At 46.2% G+C, this 16682-nt stretch overlaps 1 protein-coding gene across 3 annotated transcripts in view; it reads left to right on the top strand.

Annotated features, from left to right (window-relative positions):
* Nucleotides 1-16682, top strand: part of EPAS1 (endothelial PAS domain protein 1) — a 139156-nt gene that overhangs the window by 113812 nt on the left and 8662 nt on the right. For all 3 annotated transcript variants that reach the window (XR_013836566.1, XM_079968549.1, XM_079968550.1), the window contains 6 exons: nucleotides 5529-5676; nucleotides 7062-7270; nucleotides 8632-8819; nucleotides 11913-12023; nucleotides 13317-13807; nucleotides 16417-16540. Coding sequence is in view for 2 of the 3 variants with exons in the window: in XM_079968549.1 (XP_079824675.1) it covers nucleotides 5529-5676; nucleotides 7062-7270; nucleotides 8632-8819; nucleotides 11913-12023; nucleotides 13317-13807; nucleotides 16417-16540 (1271 nt within the window). In the remaining variant the exon portion in view is untranslated. The remainder of the gene's footprint in view (nucleotides 1-5528; nucleotides 5677-7061; nucleotides 7271-8631; nucleotides 8820-11912; nucleotides 12024-13316; nucleotides 13808-16416; nucleotides 16541-16682) is intronic.

Below are 16682 nucleotides of genomic sequence, written 5' to 3'. Positions count from 1 at the left end.
TCTCTTGCCTCGTGCGAAACTATGCATCCAATAAAATAATCCAAAGTAGTTTAGATGGATTTGAAGAGGGATTAGACAAGTTCAAGAATGAAAGTTCTATCAGTTGCTATTAACCATTATGGCTATATGAAATCTACAAAGGCCACTAAATGCTAATTGTTGGGAGGGGACAATTGGAATAGAAGACTATTTCCCTTGCCCCCTCCTTGTGGACTTCTCCAGGGTATGTTCTCCAGGCTGCTATAGGCGCTAGCAGCAAGAGGGAAAGAAGCATTCATGCACACACATGTATATCTCGCCTTGACACCATATGGAGGGAAGTGAAGTTATTTGTACAAGGGCACATCCTTGTACAAGCAGATTTTCCCCCCTATTGTTGAGTTGTTTATGTAGCACATGTTTACCATTATGTACAATTCGCCAAGTTCAATGGGATTCAGTCCCAGGTAAACGTCTGAAGGTCTGCAACCTTTGAACCTTTTCTATGTAGTATGTTTAAAAATTGTTTTCTCTCCACCAACCTTACAAAGTGGTTCTTGAACTACTTTACAGGTGGGAAATCAATGTGCAGAGAGAGAGAGAGAGAGAGAGAGAGAGAGAGAGAGGGAGGGAGATATTTGTTTGAGGCCAACCTTGTATGTCCATGAGCAAGCTGGTAACCAGCACAGAAACTCTAAAAACAATGGAAATTCAATCCTAAAATACAAGCTGTTCATATTATTATTGCTATATCCCACAGAAAGACTATAATCCTCCATCAATGGGGAAATAATAAAATGATTGTTCACAGGGATGGGGAGGGGAGTGTACAAATTAATGAAAATATCTACATTGCCCATGAACTACACAACCCTCTGCCAAGATAGAGCTTGCTTCAAGTTTGCAGTCCTGTATTATTGTCTTGCGATAGGGTAATGGCATTGTTCTGAACTAAGCTACAGCATTGTTTGCGTTCTTGGCTTCAAATATAAAAAAAATTCTATACACTCCAAGAGACTTAATTGGTAGTCATCAGAGGCGATAATAGGGTTTAATTTGGCAGATTTGGCATAGATCACTCCCTGCAACCTATGGAGCAGGGAAGAGAGAGAGAGGGAAAGGAAACAAAATCTTTGTCTTATTGCATAATGTGCCCTGACGATGCGCTGTAGAACTATAGCAAGAGATTAATTATATTCCATCATTAATATTTTAAAATGATTTGGATCTGTTCCTGTTCCCACTGAATCTTGCCATTCATCTCAATGGAGAGCCAGCTGAAATTCTTTAGAAAACTGTTTAACCAAAGACTTCTTTGTGGTCTTTAAACTGTTCAGAATAGCAGTATCTTTTATTTATTTTGTGCATTTAACAAAACATATATGCTGCTTTGTTCCAAAAAAATAATAATATTGAAGCAATTTAAATAAAGCATTTAAAAACTTTAAAATATTCAAAGCATGGTGGAGATCAACAGTAGCTAAAAAGCCTGGATGGGCTTGCCTAAATAAAACTGCTTTAAACAGGCACTGCAAGGGGCACAGTGAAGTTGCATGCCTGATGTCAATAAGCAGGGAGTTCCAAAGTTCAGGTCCTGCAACAATGAAAGATTGATTTTTCTATAAGTGAAGGGGAAAGGAAGGGAATCCATTGACAAATAAGGACTCCAAATAATAATTAAATGTGGGGACTGACTTTCAGGCATGTGGAAGTCTCTGTTCCTTTTCCTTGCTGCTCAGCTTTCTTGGCCAGAGAGGACAGGTGAAGAGGCAAGGAGGAGAAGCTGGGGCAAGAGGCTCCAGGGATTGGCAATGGGCCTCTACTAGCATGTGACCCAGTAGTGTGTTTTCCCAGTAGTGGTGTATGGAAGTGAGAGCTGGACCATAAAGGCGGCTGATCGCCGAAGAATTGATGCTTTTGAATTATGGTGCTGGAGGAGACTCTTGAGAGCCCCATGGACTGCAAGAAGATCAAACCTCTCCATTCTGAAGGAAATCAGCCCTGAGTGCTCACTGGAAGGACAGATCGTGAAGCTGAGGCTCCAATACTTTGGCCACCTCATGAGAAGAGAAGACTCCCTGGGAAAGACCCCAATGTTGGGAAAGATGGAGGGCACAAGGAGAAGGGGACGACAGAGGACGAGATGGTTGGACAGTGTTCTCAAAGCTACCAACATGAGTTTGACCAAACTGCGGGAGGCAGTGGAAGACAGGAGTGCCTGGTGTGCTCTGGTCCATGGGGTCACGAAGAGTCGGACACGACTAAACGACTAAACAACAACAACATTCTGCCTTGGTGAGATCACACCTGTGTCCAGTTCTGGGCACCACAATTTACGAAGGATATGGACAAGCTGGAAGGTGTGCAGAGGAAGGTGACCAAAGATATAAAGGGTCTGGAAACCAAGCCTTATGAGGAACAGTCGCGGGAGTTGGGTGTGTTTAGCCTGGAAAAGAGGAGATTGAGAGGAGATACGATAGCCATCTTCAAATATCTACAGGGCTGTCACATGGAAGATGGAGCAAGCTGGTTTTCTCCTGCTCCGGAGGGTAGAACTCAAACCAATGGCTTCAAGTTACAAGAAAGGAGATTCCGACTAAACATCAGGAAGAACTTTTTGACAGTAAGAGCCACTTGACAGTGGAACGGTCTCCCTTGGGAGATGGTGGACTCTCCTGGCTTGGAGTTTTTAAGCAGAGGTTGGATGTTCATCTGTCATGGATGCTTTAGCTGTGATTCCTTCATTGTGGGGGGTTGGAATAGATGAGCTGGGGGGGCGGGGGCGTTCCTTCTAAATCTACAGTTTTGTGAAAGCTTCCTAGGGTTGTTACTGGGTGTGTGCGGCTTTTTTGTATGTTGCATGAAAACGTTAACATTCTATATGTAAATGTTCTCCCCCCCCCCCCGTGGTATAATGTATACCACAGTACAAATGTAAGTACAGGCAGAGGGCCTTCTCGGTAGTGGCACCCGCCCTGTGGAACGCCCTCCCACCAGATGTCAAAGAAATAAACAACTATCTGACTTTTAGAAGACATCTGAAGGCAGCCCTCCTTAGGGAAGCTTTTAATATTTGATTTTTTTATCTTTTGCTGGAAGCCGCCCAGAGTGGCTGGGGAAACCCAGCTAGATGGGTGGGGTATAAATATATTATTATTATTATTATTATTATTATTATTATTATTATTAGTTGCTTAGAGACCTTTTAGGTAACAAGCGACTGATAAGTCTAAGAATAATACAGCTGATTCAAATAGCTGCTGGACACGGACACACACACACACACACACACACACACAGTGTGACTTTAAATGAAGAGTACAAGCCACTCTTTGTTGTAACAGAACATAATGTGATTTTATTTTATTTTTTTAATGATGAAAGCAGTAACAAGCTTTTTGATAATGTAACAGGCAACTCTCATTAGGACTCTTCGTTGCAAGTTGATTATTAGGAGGCCCGTATATAATAATGTTTCGCAGACACTGCAGAACATAATTTTCTAAAACAATTTTCAGACAAAACCTTTTGATATTCCTCACACATGCATGCCACACAAGTAATCTGGTAATCAAAATGTAGTAGTCTAAAGTAAATTAAGAGCAGGGTGATTTTTAATGCAAAACCTTTGCTGACAAGGAAGAGGGAGGTGAAGTAAAATACATCATAGAAGCACTTTGTAGATGATTCATGCTGTATACCAAAAAATGGTCATTTCTGCATCATAGGCAGCCCGTTTGCTTCTGTCACTGTCTCTCAGGGCTTGTCCACACCAGAGAAAAATGTGGAGCTTTCCCCCCTTTAAATGCAGGGTTTTAAAAATCCTTTCTGTTTTGCACATTCGGAGGATCAAAAAACCCAGCGTTTGAAGGGGAGAAGGTCCGGACAGCACTGGGATGGTGAGAATGTAATGTGGATGCCTCTATGTTAATGGGGAGACAGGCCACATTTTGCTCTGATGTGGAGTAGCCCTCAACCAGAATCCTAACCCACCATTTCCTACGATGGTGTTGTTGTTGTTGTTGTTTAGTCGTTTAGTTGTGTCCAACTCTTCCAGAAGCCAAAGATTTCATGTTCAAGATTCTTATAATAGGGCTGCCGTACATCCAAAATTTCCCAGACGTATCCGGCATTCACCCATCGGAAACATTGCCTGGGTGGAATTTCCGAAAATTGGTTAAAATGTGCAGGAAAATCTGGGGGTGTGGCAATCCATGTTGGAAATGTTGATTACTTTTGACGAGTCTCCTAAAAAAATAGCTCAAAAACTGTGTCCGCATTTTAACTTTTTGAAATATGGAACCATACTTTACAAGGCAGTCTAAATACAAGCTGGGGCTGGGTGTTTCAAGTCAAACAACCCCTTTGCAGCCCAAATGATGCTTCGTCGAGAGACTGGGAGCTGGGAGGGAGCCGTTGCAATTTAGATAGCACAGACATTTAATCTTCCAAATTTAATCTTTAATCTTTACAAAGCATCAAGGGTTTTTTTTTTCCACAGACCCGGCTTTTTCAACCCTAACAGCTCCCAAGGCGGTTTACAGTGAAGAGCAATTAAAGCAATGTATAGTTAAGGCAATTAGAATGATATAAATCAGTTGCAGTGGCAGATGGCAGCCCGTGGTGGGTGGGTGGAGATGATGTCTTTTTTCCTAACCCCCACCAGCCCTCCAGACGTTCTGACTGCTGTGTTGTCCCCTTTGAACATCCTTAATGCAGCAGTTAAGGCAAGCAAAGTGTGCGTCTCTGCCATCACCTCCAGTGGCTTCACAGCACTTTGAAAGCATTTCTGTGAGCAGCCACACAGGAAAGGGTAATAGGGGCAGCCAAAGTTAGCAGCTCCTATGGTCTAAACAAGGGGTGGGAATCCATTTTCAATCCAGGGGCCATATTCTGTTCTGGGAAAGTTTCCAAGGGTCACATGCTGACTGGGGCCAGAACCAGAGGCCAAAATGGATGGAGCAAGGAGTGTGGATATTTCCTTGAAAAGAGTTCACGACTTCCAAGTTGCAAGAAAATAGATTCTGACTTAAAACATCAGGAGAAGCTTTCTGACAGTAAGAGCTATAGGCCACTGGAACACCATCCTCATTCTGAGAATCAACCCCTCACTGGTTCAGCAGGCATGTTCTAAATAGCGCTTGTCAGCCATGTGGGCGAAAAACTTGCTTTTAATCTAAAAACAAAACAAAACAAAAAACACCCAAAGAAATCACAGGTTATCAGGAATGTCACACCTGCACATATGTGTGTATTTTTGTGGCATGCTCACAAAATCACAGGATGCAGAAAGCCTTACTTAGATTTGAAAAAGAGTATGAAATGGTATTAGGACAGCTTTCTTGGGCTGTTGCAGCAAAAGCAAACCACAAGATACTCTGTAAGACCAACAGACCTATTGCAGCATGTATTTTTGTAGTTTTAAGTGAGAGGGCTGGGAGTTTTTTTCTGTGAAAGGGGCTATTTATAAAGTCATGTTAATGCACCTGGCAATATTTTGACTTGGTCACTCCTATTTGTTTCCTCCCTTCTCCACACACCCCCCAAAGTGTGTGCAAAAGGTCAAGTGGTCACTGGGCAGTACCGCATGCTTGCCAAGCATGGTGGGTACGTGTGGCTAGAGACCCAAGGAACGGTCATCTACAATACACGCAACCTGCAACCTCAGTGCATCATCTGCGTCAATTACGTTCTCAGGTAAGTCCGCCGGAATCCTAAAGCAGGGTTGAGGAACTGCAGGCCCTCCAGATGTGCTGGTTACAACTCCCCTCATTCCCAGCCCTTGGTCATGTTGACTGGGGCTCATGGGAGTTGGCATCCAGCAGCACCTGGAAGGTCTCCATCCTTGTTCTAAGAGTATTATTATTATTAGGGATGTGGGTGGCGCTATGGTCTAAACCACTGAGCCTCTTGGGCTTGCCCAAGGTTGGCGGTTCGAATCCTCATGAGGGGTGAGCTCCCATCGCTCTGCCCCAGCACCTGCCAACCTAGCAGTTTGAAAGCACACCAGTGCAAGTAGATAAATAGGTATCGCTCCAGCGGGAAGGTAAATGGCATTTCCATGCGCTCTGGTTTCTGTCACGGTGTCCCGTTGCACCAGGTGCAATTTAGTCATGCTGGCCACATGATCCGGAAAGCTGTCTGTGGACAAACGCCGGCTCCCTCAGCCTGAAAGCGAGAGGAGCGCTGCACCCCATAGTCTGCACCACCTTTGACTGGACTTAACTGTCCAAGGGTCCTTTACCTTCTTACCATAGGAGTTGGCATCCAGCAACACCTGGAAGGTCCCCATCTTTGTTCTAAGATTATTAGTATTAGTATTATAATATTTGTATACCGCCCTTCATTTGTAGATCTCAGGGCAGTTCACAACATAAACTTACAATATCAAAAACACAAAACACATAGTGAAAATAAGAAGAAAAACAAACCACTAACCCCCTGCTGTAGACTATATCAACCAAAGGGCTGATTGAAGAGGAATGCTTTTGCCTGGCGCCTAAAGGTGTATAATGAAGGTGGCAGGCGAGCCTTCCTGGGGAGAGCATTCTACAAACAGGGACCCACTGTCAGATAAAGCCCTGTCTTGTGTTGCCACCCTCCAGACCTCTCATGGAGGAGGCACACGAAGAAGGTTCTCAGAAGATGCTAGCAGGGTCCAGGTTGGTTCATAAGGAGAGAGGCAGTCCTTGAGGTATTGCAGTCCTGAGCTGTTTAACATAGGTCAAACCTCACACAGGATGTCCAACTGCTAGTTCCTGACCTCAGACCCAGCTCTGCTTGCCCAAGAAAAAGGAGGCCCCTCTCAACTCATAATGTGTGTTATGATCCTCTTGGTAGCATCCCTGTGGGAATCTGGTTGTTCCTTTCGCCCCTAAAACTGTCCATTTGCACTGATAGGTAGGCACATAGCCAACTACGTAGCAGTCAGAGCAAAGTGTGTTGTCAGAGGTTAAGCATCTAAATCCAGGTGCCTGCTTGGTAAAATTGAATTTTCGCTTTAATTAATTGAACTCTTTGCTTGTGGACATTCTTCATCGGAGTACAAACTATTCTAAACCACCTGATTTTGTTCTTGTTAGTGAAATAGAGAACAATGATATCGTGTTCTCCATGGATCAGACAGAATCGCTCTTTAAGCCGCACATGATGGCAATGAATCCTATGTTTGATAACGGAGTCCCCGTGGCAGAAAAGAGTGGTTTCTTGTTTACCAAGCTGAAAGAAGAACCTGAAGAACTTGCACAGCTGGCACCAACACCTGGCGATGCTATTATTTCTCTTGACTTTGGTTAGTAATGTTCTGGGGAGGTAAACCACCTTTTCTTCTGTTTTGCACAATAGTTAACCAGTAGGTTATTGGTGGATTGATACATCTCTCATAAATTGTTACAGTAAGCAAATATTTTAGATGCTCAGCTCAGCTCTATATGGTACTTATTTAACTAATACAAAGAAGCACACTTGGCTGTAGTTTTGTAGCCTAAGAAAATGGATTTAGATTATGGTCGATATTAGCATTCCCCAACTTGGTACCCTGCAAATGTTGTTGGACTCCAACAAACAAGCTATTGGGAGCCTTGGGACTTTGTGTGCGCTCCCCTTTCCTCCTCTTCTGTTTTCATTTTATATCAAACTGCAGTTCCATGTTGCAAACAAGCGTGAGGAACTGTGGTTTGTTCTAACTGGAGTTAATGAAAATAAATTAAAATCAAACCATGAGGAATCGGGCCTTGGCATCTTTGCCATTCGGTTTCTTCAAAGGCAAACCTACAAACAACCAAGCAGACTCCAGATTGGAGGCTATGTTATGAGCCAAAGCCATTTGTGGATATGACTGCATGAATATACTATTGCATGGGCACAGGTGTCTCTAGTTAACTACATGTGATCTTTCAAATTTAATGCCTTAAGCACCCACTTCCTTTTCTGCCATGCACAAAGAATCACCTCTGCAGCAAGCAGACCCTTTGAATTTCCGAAGAGCTGAAATTCACAAGCCTGTGATGTGTGTAATTCATTTAGTTCAGGCATGTCCAACAGGTAGATTGTGACCTAATGGTAGATCGCGGGGTGTTCCTGGTAGATCCTGGTCGATCTCTTGCTCCTCAGCAATTTTCTTCCCCCCAAAACACAAACACACACACACACACACACACAACTTTGCCTTCCTAGATAAAAGCTCAACAATTTTAGCTTCCCAAAAAATCTCTTTGGTCTATCCAACAACAATGGGTAGATCACTGTCAGTTTTTTTATACTGTGAGTAGATTGCAGTCTATTGGGAGTTGGACATCCCTGATTTAGATAGAACACTGTGTGGAGATCAGATATAGGAAATATTCCACATCAGCGGGTATGGGGAGGGGAGTAATGTGAGCAGCCACCGTCAATGAAGAATTATAGACACCAGTATGAGAAAGTCCTTTGTTTGCATAGTGTTGATCTCAGAGAAGCATGAATGATTATCAGATCAGGCTTAACACCTATTTATACTAAACCAAGACTTAGCTGTACTGTCCCTCATGATGTGAGGAGGACCATCACGTCTGATGATTTCAGGCTCGTGCAGCTTGTTCTTTTCACTAAAACGAAGTCTTGGGGACTGTAGGCTGTGCAGATGAGTTGACCTTGCATATCTTTAAATTTCAGGGACGCAAAAGTTTGAGGAAATCTCTTCCTACAACAAAGCTGTGATGACCCCAAACAAGCAGTGGCCTCCAGAAGCGAAGGCTCCGGCTCCGCAAGCTGAGAAGCTGAGTGTGCCGTCCTTTACACTGCCCCAGGTTGCACCTGGCAGCAGCACTCCCAGCGCCAGCAGCAACAGCAGCTGTTCCACTGTAAGGAAGCCCTTTGCACTGAGCGATGACCTTGTTGTTTTCACGCGCAGGGTTGCGGCCAGAATGCATGTTGTGCCTCAGGGGCATGTGTGGTTCTTTCATGGGCTACAATACCAGTTTTGTTGTTTCTTTGTTTTAAAAAAGGGGGAGATTATTTCCAGAAGAGTAGCTGCATTATTCTCCTGTAGCCAAAACTAACAGCAAATGATGACAGTAGAGATTTACTTGGCAAGATCCGACCGGTCCAGCATCCTGTTTCACAATGGCCAACCAGATGCCTGCGGCAAACCCAAAAGCATGATCCTGTGCTGGGCCCGGGGGTAACCCAAGTAACGCGGTCCAGGTCCGGTCCCGAATCCAAGGGTTCCACAAGGAGTCAGTCCGGCAGGGCCAAGGCAGAAAACCAGCCAAGGTCAGGCACAGGATCTCAGGCAGGTTCTGGCAAACAGCAGTGTTGCTCCCGCAACCTGGGGTGGGTTCCAACAGCCTTTTATCTCTGTTGGGGTAATGGCCAGTCCTGATCCCCCAGTGACTCATCTCCCTGTCTCGCCCGAAGGCAAGCACTCCTCCTGCAAGTACTCAGGTCTCTCCTTCTCTCAGACCTCAGTCTCTGCAGCTCGGGAGATGTCAGTGGGTTACTAGACCCAGAGGCCGCCTCAGCCTCTCCTGACCCAACTGGTAGTGGAGCAGCTGTAAGTGATGGCCCAGCTGAAGATAACGAGGTAATCCCTGCATCTGGAGCCAGGGCAGGCTCAGGCCCCTGACTCGGCCCAGCTGGTGCTTGTTGCAGGGGAACCTGTGCAGACTGGGACTCTTCAGAATCAGGCCCCAGACTAGGTTCAGATGCCATCTGAGGCAAAGGATCTGGTGTGGACTGAGACTCCTCTGGTTCCGAGTCCGAGCCCGAGTCCCAGGCCATCACAGATCTGAGTGCAAGAGCACTCTCCCCTCCTGTGACTTCCAGCAACTGGTATTCGGAAACATAGAATCATAGAATCATAGAGTTGGAAGAGACCACAAGGGCCATAGAGTCCAACCCCCTGCCAAGCAGGAAACACCATCAGAGCACTCCTGACATATGGTTGTCAAGCCTCTGCTTAAAGACCTCCAAAGAAGGAGACTCCACCACACTCCTTGGCAGCAAATTCCACTGTCGAACAGCTCTTACTGTCAGGAAGTTCTTCCTAATGTTTAGGTGGAATCTTCTTTCTTGTAGTTTGGAGCCGTGTCCGCTTCTCTGGAGCAGCAGAAAACAACCTTTCTCCCTCCTCTATGTGACATTCTTTTATATATTTGAACATGGCTATCATATCACCCCTTAACCTCCTCTTCTCCAGGCTAAACATGCCCAGCTCCCTTAGCCGTTCCTCATAAGGCATCGTTTCCAGGCCTTTGACCATTTTGGTTGCCCTCCTCTGGACACGTTCCAGTTTGTCAGTGTCCTTCTTGAACTGTGGTGCCCAGAACTGGACACAGTACTCCAGGTGAGGTCTGACCAGAGCAGAATACAGTGGCACTATTACTTCCCTTGATCTAGATGCTATACTCCTATTGATGCAGCCCAGAATTGCATTGGCTTTTTTAGCTGCCGCGTCACACTGTTGGCTCATGTCAAGTTTGTGGTCAACCAAGACTCCTAGATCCTTTTCACATGTACTGCTCTCAACATACAGCCTCTTAACCATGGAGACAGAGCATAACCGTCCTGGCTAGTAGTCAATGATCTCCTTCTCCTCCATATATTTCTCCAATTCACTTTGAAAGCCATCGAAGTCGGTGGCCATTGCATTGGTGACGAGAGGGCTCTTGTTCTCAGGTCTTGCTTGTAGGTTTCCCACGGGCATCTGGTTGGCCACTGAGAACAGGAGGCTGGACTAGACAGGCCATTGGACTCTTCTTAGGTTCTTAATATCTCCATCAGGAAAGTGATGCTGTGCACTGAGTACCACCAAGGAGAAGGCCCAGAAGGAGAAAGAGGTGCTTTGGATCAAAGGACTTTTCAGGTGCTTTGGATCAAAGGACTTTGTATGTGTATGCGTGAGGGCTTTGCCCATATTTCCACAGAACACACTGAAATCCCCAATCCCTTTCCAAATGATTATAGGGGAACCCATGCACCCCTAGTACAAGCAGGTAGGTGCTGCTTTTTTGCCAAGCAGGCCTTGTAAAAAATACCTACTTCCCCACCTGGCTACATATACTCATGGCGGTCATTTGTGTGGCGAGTTCCCGCCTCCCCCCGGTGGAAATAAAGACACATGACACAAATATTTAGGTTAATGGGCAAAAAATGGCCAAAACTTTATTGGTTACAGGAATGAGCGGTATTGGCTTAGGCATTGGTCCTAACCGACTATCCGGCTTCAGCCCGATTGCTTGAAGACTGGGAAGGGTTAACCACCAGTAGGGGGAGTCCTGCTGATGCACATCAACTAGGAACCTAGGAACTCCCCCGGGGTTACTGCTCGGGGTCGTGCCTTAGGCCCTCGCTGTCATAGGCTTCGGACAGGGCCACGCCCCCCGGAATCCTTTACTGGACTACCCTTCAATATTCGGGGAGGTGATGGCGCTTCCTCCCCCCTTCATCTACATGACAATACCCCTACCAATGTCTAACTGCCAATGCCGAGGAAGTTGTGACGATTTGCTACGAGATAGGCAAAAAACCAAGTGGCTGGTGACAATTTGCCAAGTGGAAAAAATTCCTACCAGGCCCCTTAACGGCAACCAACCGAGGTCCATAGCAAGGTCAAAAGGAAAACCTAAAGGGTGGGAGGGTGGGAAACCCGATGAGCTGAGGTGGCAAAAGATGGAGATCCCTGGCCGCGCCAGTGTGATATCGCGCAAGCCACGCCCCCCCAGGCCAGCCCCTGGATGACGCGGCCAGGGATCCCCTCAATTGCACTGAGAACCAGCCCCCGCGCATGTGGAGAGGGTGTGAAGCACCTCCTCTCGAGTTCAGAAGTGGTTTTGTGGCCAATGAGAAATCAAAGATTTGCTTTTGGTAAAGCTTCGCTGGATGAAATTCTTATGACGAGGCAGGTGGTTATTTGCAGGCCTCTGATAGTCTGCTCTGTCTTTCTCACTCTGCAGCCAAGCAGCCCTGGAGACTATTACACTTCCTTAGACGAAGACCTGAAGATCGAGATGATTGAGAAACTTTTTGCCTTGGACACGGATGCCAAGAATCAGTGCAACTCACAGGTAAGAGAAGCCAGCAGGAAAATGTAACATCGTCATCAGTGTGTTGCTCACACATCTCTTTGGCAGCTAATGCTTATGCCTTTGGGCCACGAGCGCTGCAAGAGAACAGAGTGCAGGGGCTGTGTATTGATAGATAAAGCAAGATGGGAAGGAAACCAGCACTATCTTGAACAGGGGGGGAAAGCTCAGAATCCTCAATTAGCTTTTTATTTTTTGTTACATCACATTTGGGCAGGCATAGGCAAACTCCGGCCCTCCAGATGTTTGGGACTACAATTCCCATCATCCCTAGCTAAAAGGACCAGTGGTCAGGGATGATGGGACTTGTAGTCTCAATCCCCACCATCTCCAGGCAGGACTAGATGAGACTCCTGCCTGAAATCCTGGACAACTGCTTTCTATCAGTTTGTAGACATTACTGAGCTAGAAAACCAATGGACTGACTCTGTGTAATATGGCAGCTTCCTACTTTCCTGCTCATCAGCAGGAGTAGCCTTCTCCAGCCTAGTTCCTTCCCGATGCTTTGGACTACAACTCCCAGCATGCCTGAGGCTGATGGGAGTTAGATTCAGCCAACATCTGGAAAGCGTCAAGTTGCGGAATAATAATAATAATAATAATAATAATAATAATAACAATTTATTATTTATACCCCGCCCATCTGGCTGGGTTTCCCCAGTCACTCTGGGTGGCTTCCAACAAAACACTAAAATACAATAACCTATTAAACATTAAAAGCTTCCCTAAACAGGGATGCCTTCAGATGTCTTCTAAAAGTTTGGTAGTTATTTTTCTCTTTGACATCTGGTGGGAGGGCATTCCACAGGGTGGGTGCCACTACCGAGAAGGCCCGCTGCCTGGTTCCCCATACCTTGGCTTCTCGCAGCGAGGGAACCGCCAGAAGGCCCTTGCCGCTGGACCTCAGTGTCCGGGCTGAACGATGGGGGTGGAGACGCTCCTTCAGGTAGACTGGACCGAGGCCATTTAGGGCTTTAAAGTTCAGCACCAACACTTTGAATTGTGCTCGGAAACATACTGGGAGCCAGTGTAGGTCTTTCAAGACTGGTGTTATATGGTCTCGGTGGCCGCTCCCAGTCACCAGTCTAGCTGCCGCATTCTGGATTAGTTGTAGTTTCCGGGTCACCTTCAAAGGTAGCCCCACATAGAGGAAGGCAGCACAACAGTGTTAGAGATTGTTCTAGGAAAGAGGAGGAGAAACGTTTCTTCCAGGATCATTTTTCTTTCGTATTGTTGCAATCACGGTGTCTTCCCTGGTCCCTTCTCTCTGTGCAGACTGATTTCAACGAACTGGACCTTGAAACTTTGGCTCCTTACATTCCGATGGACGGAGAAGATTTCCAACTCAGCCCGATCTGTCAAGAGGAGCGGCCCCTCTCCGAAAGCGCCCAGCTCACTCAGCAGAGCTTGAGCAACATGAGCAACCTCTTCCAGCCCCTTGTCCCTCCCTCGCAGGACCAGTTCTTCCCGGAGAAATACTGCCAGCCGATGTCTAACAAAAACGTCAACACGGGCCAGGGGACTCTGCCACCACCCTTCTTGAACGGCGGAAGCCAGCCATCCTCTTTGCTGCCCTACTATGCCCAAGCCAGCACTCCTCTGTCTTCAATGGGTGGGAGACCCAACACACAGTGGCCCCCTGACCCACCCTTACAATATGCCCCTACGAAACAGAGAGCGGCGGTCAATAAGTGTTTGGGATCCATAGCTAGCTCTCCCTCGGGGCCACCGCTGCACCTGCCTGATATGAACTTATATAAGAAAAGGTAACTCGGACGAAAGAGTGTGTGGATTTAGGTAGCTGCTTTGAACTGATTCATTCGTCATGTTGAGAAGGTGGAGAACTGGGCCCTTTGTTGCCAGAAACCAGCTCCCCATAGAAAATCCCAAGAGAGTGTGTGAATTACCGTATTTTTCGCTCTATAGGACGCACCCGACCATAGGACACACCTTGTTTTAGAGGGGGAGAACAAGAAAAAAATAATCTCCCCCTCTCTGCTCAGCGTCCCTTCAGCGAAGCGGCAGGAGAAATGGAGCCCCTTCGGCTATCCCTGAAGCCTGGAGAGTGAGAGGGGTTGGTGCGCACTGACCCCTCTCGCTCTCCAGGCTTCAGCGAAAGCAACGCGAAGCCTCCGGAGCGCGGAGGGAGCACTATCGCTATCGCTAAAGCCAAGGAGCCTGCATTCGCTCCATAGAACGCACACACATTTCCCCTTAATTTTTGGAGGGGGAAAAGTGCGTCGTATAGAGCAAAAAATACGGTAAATCAAAACCTTAAAACTTGGAGGGGGTGGAACAGTCTTGGGAGATCTCCCCCCACCCGCCAGTAGCCAAAAGCAAGCCACTAGGACATCTGTCCAGCTATTTCTGAAAGCCCTGACCAACCTTCGCTTGGTTCCATTTGGACTTGGAACTTTTGAAAGTGTGTCCCTAATGGGTTTCCCTAAACGGAGCCTTAAATCGTTAACGACTTTTAATAGACGAGCACGTTCAGAATAAGGTGAAACAGTGACTAGGCTTTCCGTTTTTGGCCCAGAGGCCGAAAGTGGTGGAAACGAAAAGGAGGAACACCAACAGCAATATACTTTTAAGTAGAAACCTTAAGGGGAAGTTAATTGTCCCAGGAAGAAAAAACAAAAACAAAACGTTGCCAGCAGATCTGCTTTTCAAAGGGTCGGGAAGAGGTCAGCATGTCTTCTTGGAGAGATTCTCATAATTTTAAAACCATGTGATTATAGTATGGCTGATTTAAATAAATAAATAAATATAATAATAATAATAATAATAATAATAATAATAATAAACCGGGAGGGATGGAAGTCAATAGGTGTAGAAGAATGATTAAAATACTTAAAGATATAAAGATATAAATGAGAAGACAAAGAAGCGTAATGGAAATCGACATTGTTTATACGTTATGTATTGATATTTATTTAGTTTTCTTTTTTGTGTGTGTTGGGGTTTTTTACAACTGTTGTAACCGTTGATTTGTTTTTCTTTTCGGTGATCTAATGTGAAAATTAATAAAAAGAATTTAAATAATAATAATAATAATAATAATAATAATAATAATAAACCGTAGGCATGGGCTAAGATGGGTGGGGAACTGGTGGTTCCCCAAATGCTGCAGGACTGCAGCTCCCATCAGCCTTAGGCAGCATAGCCAGCGGTTAATGGGAGTTTTAGTCCCTTCACAAGTCTGCAGGGCCTCAGGTCCCAGCCTTGGCCTAAGGATCTGTGTGCAAAGTCATGCTGGCCACATGACCCGGAAGCTGTACGCTGGCTCCCTCGGCCAATAAAGCGAGATGAGCACCGCAACCCCAGAGTCGGCCACGACTGGACCTAATGATCAGGGGTCCCTTTACCTTTTAGCTGCTGACATAATCCAGTACTGCTCCAACAACATTTGATAGGACAGAATCATGTGGGTGGGGCCAGTTACATAAAGCTGCCCCGCCCAATAGCTGTTCATCCAGGAAGGGAGGGAGATGATCCTGTTGGAGGGATCAAAATATATAAATGTCATAAATAAGTAAACTCGGGGTGGGGGGTCTACGCTGTTCCCAGGTGGTCTCTTCCAATCACTGACTGGCCAGACGTGTTTGGCTTCAGCAAAGCGGCCTTGTCTCTTCAAACCATACCCAGGCCATTGACCTCATCTACGACGTTCCAGCCTTCCAAATGTTGTCATAGCGGTGTGGGATGATGCCATTCTCACACTGCCACGTGCCACCTTAGCCTGACGTGACAGGCCGTAAGGAAAAACAGACTGCTTCTGTTGACCTCGTGCCTCTGCTACCAGCAAGGCATTGTGAATTGTCTACTACAGCACAAAGGGCTAGCAGAGCTTTGGCAGCAGATACTGTCTGCGGAAAACAGCTGTGATACACAAAAACGATTAAATAAGTCTCCACCGGCAACCCGCATCCTTCACTCATGCCTAAAGCATCCTTCCTGTGGGGGAGTGCAGGTTTCTATTGAAGCAGAAAGAATATTGCAGCTTGAATAAACTATGTGGGTTGGTATTGGACTTGTCGGTTGTGTATGCTACAGCTGTTCTCTACAGTCACTGAGTTGTCTCCCAGGGACAGGCATTTGTGGTCCTCCAGAGGTTGTTGGATGGCTCCAAAGTCAGCAGGGACAGTGGCCTGCTGATGTTGGCAGTCCACCAGCAGCTGGAGAACCACCATCCACATCCTTGCTCAAGGAGGACATCCAAAGTCTTTCCCCCAAGAATCCAACAGCAACCTAAGTTAGGAACAAGAGGCCTCTGCAGGTAAGCAAGTTTCACTGTTCTGGTTTGAAGCTTGGCTTGAGGAAAGATCCTTCTCCAGTGTTTTGTTTTTCAAATGCAACAATGGCTTTGTCTTGATAGGTCGCTGGAGTGCCTTGGGCAGCGGGGCATGGATATAAACCCTGCGCGGATTGCTCTTGCCAACAGTTTGAAGCTGAAGAGGCAGCTGGACTATGAAGAGCAAGCCTTTCAACACCTGAATGGGGTAATCTGTCCTCCACAAAGACTGCCTTTTTTGAGAAAGGGCCATAGCTCAGTGGTAGCGCATTTGCTTAGCATGGGGAAGGTCCTGGGTCCCCAACATTTCCAGTAATCCAGATTGCTCCCTGGAGATACTTAATCAGTGT

Source organism: Podarcis cretensis (genome assembly GCF_951804945.1).
Source record: "Podarcis cretensis genome assembly, chromosome: 3".
NCBI classification, from domain to species: Eukaryota; Metazoa; Chordata; class Lepidosauria; order Squamata; family Lacertidae; genus Podarcis; species Podarcis cretensis.
The sequence above is the reverse complement of the archived record's forward strand: the minus strand, read 5'-3'. Positions and strand labels throughout refer to the sequence as shown.